The sequence below is a fragment of the Lotus japonicus genome, chromosome 6 (assembly GCF_012489685.1).
Source record: "Lotus japonicus ecotype B-129 chromosome 6, LjGifu_v1.2".
NCBI lineage: Eukaryota > Viridiplantae > Streptophyta > Magnoliopsida > Fabales > Fabaceae > Lotus > Lotus japonicus.
The window spans coordinates 46278786-46287212 of record NC_080046.1 but is presented as its reverse complement, the minus strand read 5'-3'; the positions used below and the strand labels follow the sequence as shown (position 1 = coordinate 46287212).

The window sequence follows — 8427 nt, the reverse complement described above, 5'->3', positions numbered from 1 at the left end:
TTCGTGCTTGCAAGTTTGGATAATATGTCAGCCCTTGTATTTTCCTCCCTCGGAACATGATTTACCTGAAACTTGTCCATCTGCTTCAACAATTCTTGAACCTTTACTAAATACTTAGCCAACTGAACATCCTTCGCCTGATAATCTCCCTTTATCTGATTCGCCACAAGCTGAGAATCAGTTTTTATTACAATACAACGTACATTCATCTCCAAAGCAAGCCTCACCCCAGCTATTATTGCTTCATATTCTGCCTGATTGTTGCTCGCCTTGAAGTCAAACTTAAGAGATTGCTCTATAATTACTCCACCTGGTCCCTCCAAAACTATACCAGCTCCACTTCCTTTCAGATTTGATGACCCATCAACAGACAAGAACCATTCCACTTCTTCTGGTACTTTTTCTTCCGGAGACATCTCATTCACAAAATCTATCAAGCCCTGCGCCTTTATTTGTCCCTTCTTCTCAAATACTATACCAAATTCTGACAATTCGACAGCCCAAGAAACCATACGCCCTGCTAAATCAGGCTTTTGAAGTACTTGGCGTAAGGGAAAGTCAGTTTTGACTTTGATTTGAAAACCTTGAAAATAAGGCCTCAACTTTCGGGCGATGATAATCAAAGCTAGTGCAGCTTTTTCTATTTTTTGATACCTTGTCTCAGCCCCTTGTAAAGCATGGCTCACAAAATATATAATTCTCAACTCCTCTTTACATTCTTGCAATAAGACAGAACTCACAGCATTATCTGATATGGAAATGAAAATTGACAACGGAATACCTGGAATTGGTTTTGACAATATGGGAGGCTTAGCTAGATGCTCCTTTAGAGTTTGGAAAGCCCGCTCACACTCATCTGTCCATTGAAAAGCTTTGTTCTTCCTCAAACACTGAAAGAATGGAGCCGCCTTACTCCCTGAGCATGGTAAAAATCGTGATAAGGCCGCAATCCTTCCTGTTAACTTCTGTACTTCTTTCACCGATGTTGGGCTCTGCATTTCTAGAATTGCTTTGCATTTATCCGGATTAACTTCAATTCTCCTCCGAGTAATCATAAAGCCTAAAAATTTTCCACTCTGAATTCCAAAAGAGCATTTTTCCGGATTCAAACGCATGTTATGCTTCCTGATTTCTCCAAAAGCCTCAGCCAAATCCGTACAATGACCGCCCATTTCCTCTGACTTGACCACCATATCATCCACATAAATTTCCATGTTACGCCCCACTTGCTTTTCAAAGACTCTGTCCATCAATCGCTGATAAGTTGCTCCTGCATTCTTAAGCCCAAACGGCATGGTTTGATAACAATAATTCGCTTGGTTCGTCATAAATGTTGTTTTCTCTTCATCTGGCGCATACATTCGAATTTGATGATAGCCCGAGTACGCGTCCATCAAACTCAACATTCCAAATCCCGAAGCCCGATCCACCAACTTATCTATGTTCGGCAATGGATATGAATCCTTTGGACAATGCTTGTTTAAATCCGTATAATCTGTGCACATTCGCCATTTTCCATTACTCTTCTTGACCATGACAACGTTAGCCAACCAAGTAGGATACTTCACTTCCCTTATAAAACCTGCATCAATTAACTTATTAGTCTCTGTTTTCACCGCCAATGCTTTCTCTTCGCCCATTTTACGCTTCAACTGGGCGATCGGCTTCACTCCAGGGTTCAATGCCAATTTGTGGCAAATGAACTCTGGATCAATTCCTGGAAGATCTTGGGCGCTCCAAGCAAACAAGTCCATGTTCTCAGCTAACAATTGTACCAGTCTGCTTTCCTGGATTGGAGTTAAGTTTACCCCAACCTTCAAATTCCTTTCGCCCACCTTCACTGTCTTTGTTTCCTCTTCTGGAGTCACCTTAAAATCTGAAAAGCCCTCTCTTGGGTCCAAACTAACCTCATCTTGATCAACATCAACTCCAAAAACTCTATGTCCCTCCTTCACTGCTCTTTTTCCCATGTGACCATACTGTTTGAAACTGTCAGAATAGCACTTCCTAGCAACCACCTGATCAGCCTTCAAAGTTCCAACTCCGCCCTTATCCAATGGATACTTAACTGTTAAATGCCTTGTTGAAATAATCGCCCCAAGCTTGTTAAGCGATGGTCTTCCAATAAGCACATTATACGGCGATGTGCACTGTACCACAAGAAACTTAATGGCAAAGGCTTTCTCATTTTTACCTTCACCAAACACAGTATTCAGCTCCACATATCCTCTAACAAATACTTTTTCACCAGAAAAACCAACTAATGCCCCATCGTACGGTAACAGATCAGTTTCCGTAAGCCCTAACTTTTCAAATGCATCGCCATATATCAAATCTGCAGAACTCCCTTGATCCAACAGTACCCTCTCAATTTCGTAATCAGCAACTTTTAACATCACCACAATGGGATCATCTTCATGAGGTTGTACTCCCTCAAAATCTCTAACAGTGAATGTAATATCGGGCTGATTAACTCCCCAACTTCCCCAATCGTTTGTATAGACAGCATTAATGGAATGAACATACCTTTTCCTTGAAGAATTAGTCATACCTCCTCCTCGAAATCCCCCAAATATAGAATGAATGCGCCCTTTAGTTTCAGCGCCAGCTTGCTTCTTTGGTTCAGACTCTTCAATTTCCTTCCCTGTATCATCACGCTTTGTTGAGGTTCCATCTCCCTCCGACTCCTTTCGCCCATCCAGTTGACGCATGTAGCCTGCTTTTATCAATGCCTCAATCTCTTTCTTTAGGGTAAAACAATCATCTGTATTGTGTCCCGCGATTCGGTGGTACTCACACCACTTACTCCTGTCCACGTTGCCTGGTGGGCGTTTTGGTTGTTTAGGAAAACGAATTGTGTTCGCCTCCAGACACATGTGCAATGCTTCAGTTAAATTAACCGCGAGTGGGGTCGACCTGTCTTGTTGGTTTCTGGTCCACGTCATCGATCCATAACCACGATTTCCATAAGGCTGAGCACGATTGCGAAAATTAGAGCGGTTATCAAAACGACTTGAATTATTGTAACCTCTCTCTCCTTTTGTAACCGCTCCGCCCGAACGCTGATCATTAACCACCGCCTTTTTCGAATCTAACTGCTGTTGTTGGCCAGTTACCGCCGCACTTTTACGGTTTCTCTTTATGCGATCACTTTGCTCCTCCCGAATGAAACCATGTACCCTGCTTCGCAACTCCGCCATTGTCTCCACGGGCTTACGACTCAAACTGCTGTTCAAACTTCCTGATTGAAGACCCAATTCAAAAGACGCAATGCAAATTTCGGGCATTTTATCCTCCAAATGCACGGACAATTGATTGAAACGCCCCATAAAGGATTGAAGGCTTTCATTATGCCTCTGTTGCAAATTAAACAAGGCTGCTGGAGTCACTTTCTGGGCGCGACTAGTTGAAAATTGGGACAAGAATTTCGCCGATAAATCCATGAACCCTGCAATTGAACGCGGTGGGAGCGTTGTAAACCAAGTCATTGCTGACTTCTTAAGAGTTGAAGGAAGCATTTTACACTTCAGAGCATCTGAAGCGCCCACAATAACCATCTTGGTGTTGAAATACACCAAATGATCCTTGGGGTCAGAATCTCCGTAGTAAGAATCAAGAACCAAAGTCTTCAAATTATCTGGAACGGTTGTGTTTGCAATGTCTTCTGTGAACGGTTGGAAATCTACCACCATCTCTGCCATTCTACGATCGCCCTCATGCAAGCCCCGATCTTGGTTGATCTCAGCAAGTTGAGTTTGCAGTTGTTGATTGTGTTGACGAAGATCAGTTAGATCCGCCATGATCTGTTGCAAAATGTCGGGCGGAACATTTTCATGGTTAACATGATTGTCCCTTCCGTTTGCTCCAGATCGATTCACCATTTTCAGTGAATTCGAAGCCTAGGATTGAATTCCTCGGCCCCACGGTGGGCGCCAATGTTCCGGTCTAAATCTCCGGTCAGGGCTAAGCAATTAGGCAACAAAAGTAGAAAATGACAAGATAGCAAATGAGTAAAAAAGTGTTGGATCCCCCACCGCATGGGCGGTGTTTCCTTTATATATTATGAAGTTTTGACCCGTTCGGGTCATGGGTCGCCTGGCCCTATAGTACAAATTCGGTAAGCCCACATGACACAAATATTGTAAGCCCAATAACAGTACAATAGTAATAGCAGCAATAGTGGTAGCAATGAATAATAATACTACAAAGCAGCATGGAAGTAATATCATTACAAACCAGAAAGTTGATAAATCTTACTAGAATCTGATTTTATCGACCTGCTTACAATAATAAACATTTTGTATATTGGCTTTGTATTTGGTTGGTGGGAGAGTCTATTCAAGCATGTTATAATGATGTGTATGCAATAGTGGGAAGCAGAAGATAGTGTCAACGTTGTAAATCTAAGCCGTCCCACCTTGTCTTTCTATAAGAATTTTAACCCTCATCACATTGAAATCTGACATACATGCTTTTTATCTGCAACAAAAGAAGTCCACTTTCTCCTCCATAAACTCAAAAAGCCTGTCAAACTGAACCCCACACCTCAAATTTTTCCCATATTCCCACTTCCATTTATTTATTATAGGATCTTCTGGACTATGTACTATAGCCATCAATTTCCATGCACCAAACCAACCACTTCTAATTTTAGCCTGTTAAATTCAAAAAAAAAAAAAAAATTTAGCCTGTTAAATTGATTGATTCCTAGATTTTCACTTTAAGCTGAAATATAAACTTAGTAAGATGAGTTTTCAATGACCTCATGTTGATCTCATTCTTTCTTGATTGGTGACTACTTTAATTTTTAGCTTGTTGCTATATCTGACACAAAAGATAAGAGTAGTGCTCACTGCTCTGAATCCTACACTTACAAAGCTTCAAAAAGATAGAGAATGAATGATAAGCTCCTTGACCACTCTATGGGGAAGTACATTCAGTTTCTCATCAGATGTTGTAGTTTTAATTTGGTGCATTAAATCTTCACTAGTGAAGGAGATTGAGTTCAACAGAAGAAGGAAGAATGGGATTTCAGCAAAAGCTCATTGCTTTCCTCTTTCAAGCAAGTCTTGTTTTCATCTTGTTTCCCCTTGTTATTAGTTCTTCATCCCATGAGCAACAAGAAATTGAAGGTATTCATTCAAGAAACAAAGACAACCAGATCAAGGTATCCAATTTCTGTTGCATATTCCCCTTGCCTTAATTTCTAATCTTAGAAGTTGAATTCATGAATATGAGTGGTGTCTGTGAAGCTAATTAACACTTTTGTGATTCCTTTTTATACATGAAGATGAATCCAAGACTTGAGTTCCAAATTACATTACATGGATTTCTCTTATGGGCTTCAATGGGGTTCTTGATGCCTCTGGGTATACTTGCAATTAGGCTCTCAAACAAAGAGGAAAATCCAAGAAGGCTTAGAATTGTGTTTTATGTTCATGCAATTTTGCAGGCAAGTATAACAAGTTAAGAATTTATTGTTTATTCTGTTAGTTTCTTTACCTTCTACTTGATTGCAGAGGGGAAAACAAGTATTTATGGCTTCAAAGCAAGGATGGATATATAGATTACAAAATTAGTGTTATGGGGGAAAAAGTATAAGTCATGACTAAGAAAAAGTTAAATAGTTCTATCTCATTTTTAATTCCAGCTTCCTCAAATGAATGCACAATTCTAGTAGGAATTGACAATTATAGGAATTTTTTTTCGTAAAATAGTTTATCTTATTACTTCATTCACATATCTCAGAAGATAAAAGTTTTAAAATTGTCATGGAAGTTGGTGAATGATCAAATTTATTTTATAATTTTGAGAAGAAAATTAGAGTGAGTGCAGAATAAGCTGCAGATAAATGTCCTAGAATCTAGATTAGGATATAATTAACAACGTATTTGATTATTTTAGAATTCTGTAAGTGACACATTTGTGGATATACTGAAAGTTTTAGAAGAGGATTGCCCTGGCCCAATTTGCATCAGCCACTGGTTTTGAATTAGTTTAATAGGATCATTTGTCCCACAGATTAGCTTTTAATGATGGTTAAAGGAAGATAAGAGTAGCAAGGTTCCATATTTGTAGTTATTTTATTTAACCTAAAGCTTGTTAGTTACTGATAAGATCATGTTAGCATGATTGCCTCCTTGTTGACAAGGACTATCATGGATACTTTAAGTACAAGAAATGCATTTTTTTTGGAGTATTAGACTTTCAAAGCTTTATCCATCTAATTTTTAAAATACAGCCTATGAAGTGAACAACAAAAGCCTCAGCTCAAGTTAATATAACTCCATTATTAACAGAAATAACTAAGTTAATCTAGACCATAATGTTTTTTTCATAGACAACATTTTCCTTTTCAATATGATAATTTATTTTTGAATTTTTGTTCTGCAGATGCTTGCTGTACTTCTTGCCACAGCAGGAGCAATCATGTCCATTAAGAATTTCAACAACCTCTTCAACAATAATCACCAAAGATTAGGGGTCGCACTGTATGGTGTTATCTGGCTACAAGTCCTAGTTGGTATTTTTCGACCACAAAGGTAGAACTATTGAATTCCCATCTATTAAGAAAAATGTGTATCTGCATAAACTTATATTTGGTCAATATTATTAGCATCAAGATCCTACTCAAATCGGAAGGGGGTGAAAGATCGTAGATGGTAAAATAGGGACCTGATCGAAAGATCCTACTAGAAATGCAAAAAAATACTAAATAAAATACACATGAAAAATTACATAGATGATGAAAATAACCTGACTCACGTGAACTTAAACTCGAAAGAGGGCTCAAACACCAACGCGCAACTATTGATCACGGGATGAAACTCATAAAACCCTGTCTAAGGATCGGATCGGGATCCTATAATCCTGCCTCCCTAGATCAGGATGCTGGAGAGATCCTGCTCCATGAGATCCTATGTGGGATCCAGATCGCAAAGCACTAGAAAGATCCTCAAATCCGATCGGGATCTTTGCAACACTGACTTTGGTTACCCAAAAGAAGCTTAATTGGATTTTTCATGTTCATATCCATACTATTTAGATGTCAAGCACACATATTTAGCACTTCCAGAGTTCATCTTTTCAATTCATGTTTTTATGAATGGTTTTAATTTTTTGTTAATGGAACATGATGATTAGGAAACAATATTTTTATTGTTCTTCACAGGGGATCCAAAAGAAGAAGAGTGTGGTTCTTTGCACACTGGATAACTGGAACAGCGGTCTCATTCTTGGGTGTTCTGAATGTATATATCGGCTTAAGAGCCTACCAAGAAAAAACATCAAAAGGCATAAGGATTTGGAATATACTTTTCACCATTCAGATATCTTTGGTTGTGTTTTTCTACCTTTTTCAAGAAAAATGGGCCTACATACAGAAACAAGGAGTGATTTTGGGCAATGAAATGATGACTACCCCTTGTCAAGAAAGTGGTCAAGATGACAAGGAGATGGTAGTGAAGGTTGACAAATGTTGAGGAGGATGAATGTGTTTTAAATATACTAGTTGAATCCAACATGAATCTACTTTCATTTTAATTCATAAGAAGAGTTCGGTTCACGTTTTGTCTTGAAATGAGTGCTAATGTTTGTTTGCACTGGTGTCAACTGATATACAATCATAGCCTAAACCATTGTCTTACCCTGATTGACCTTGATTTCTTCATAGGATACATGTCTTTGAACATATAGAGTATTGATGGATTTGAATTTCATGCAGTGATATAAGATTTTTTTTTTGTCAGAAAAGGTACAGCCATTCAAAGATTGTAAGCTAAGAACTTGATAAAATAAATGTTTTGTTTGGTACTTTGGTTCATATGCTACTTCAAGAGCTTATGGAAGTTTCATTCATTGAGAGCAGAAAGTTAAATATCCAATATGTAAATAACATATTTTTAGCTAGTTTAGGTCCATGAACATACAGGGGAAGAAAAGTAAATAACTGGAGCATCTATAGGAAAGTAGGTTGTGAAAATGTGTTTGAATGTATGAATTTTTGGGTAAGATGATGGATTTCTGAAAGATTATGAATTTCTCGGTAAAATGATAAATTTTTTAAACTAGGAATAAGATTAGAAATTAGTAACTTTAGGCTGGAGAAAAAAGTTAATTTATAAATTAAATAAGTTTTTTGTCCCTCTTAAATTTTAAAATTATGGTTTTAGTCCCTCAATTGACATGACATCCATCATATTAACATGTCACATAAGCTCAGGTTGAACAAATAAACAAGTCATAGGAACACAGTCCATGTTGCAAAAAACATTATTTCAGATAGGAACTTATACTATTGTTTCTGATTTTGCTAATTTATCATGTTTTTTTTTTCTTTTCAAATTTAGTGAAGAGCTTGTAAAAAATATATGTTTTTATTCAAATTCAATCATCTGATTCGGACCAACCCATTCAATGTCGGGTTTG

The 8427-nt window shown here is 38.0% G+C and overlaps 1 protein-coding gene across 1 annotated transcript; it reads left to right on the top strand.

The window, feature by feature from the left end:
* Window positions 1-4420: 4420 nt before the first annotated feature.
* Window positions 4421-7812, top strand: LOC130724685 (cytochrome b561 domain-containing protein At4g18260-like). Its single transcript, XM_057575965.1, has 4 exons — window positions 4421-5167; window positions 5291-5452; window positions 6394-6542; window positions 7172-7812. The coding sequence occupies exons 1-4, from the start codon at window positions 5024-5026 to the stop codon at window positions 7479-7481; spliced, it is 765 nt and encodes a 254-aa protein (XP_057431948.1). The 5' UTR covers window positions 4421-5023; the 3' UTR covers window positions 7482-7812.
* Window positions 7813-8427: the final 615 nt, after the last annotated feature.

What these genes read in the sequence shown, in the direction of transcription:
- LOC130724685 (XM_057575965.1), top strand. Translation starts at nt 5,024, where the DNA reads ATGGGATTTCAGCAAAAGCTCATTGCTTTCCTCTTTCAAGCAAGTCTT. An exon ending in ATGTTCATGCAATTTTGCAG is followed by an intron (nt 5,453 to 6,393) that starts GCAAGTATAACA and finishes TTTGTTCTGCAG; the next exon opens with ATGCTTGCTGTACTTCTTGC. An exon ending in GGTATTTTTCGACCACAAAG is followed by an intron (nt 6,543 to 7,171) that starts GTAGAACTATTG and finishes TGTTCTTCACAG; the next exon opens with GGGATCCAAAAGAAGAAGAG.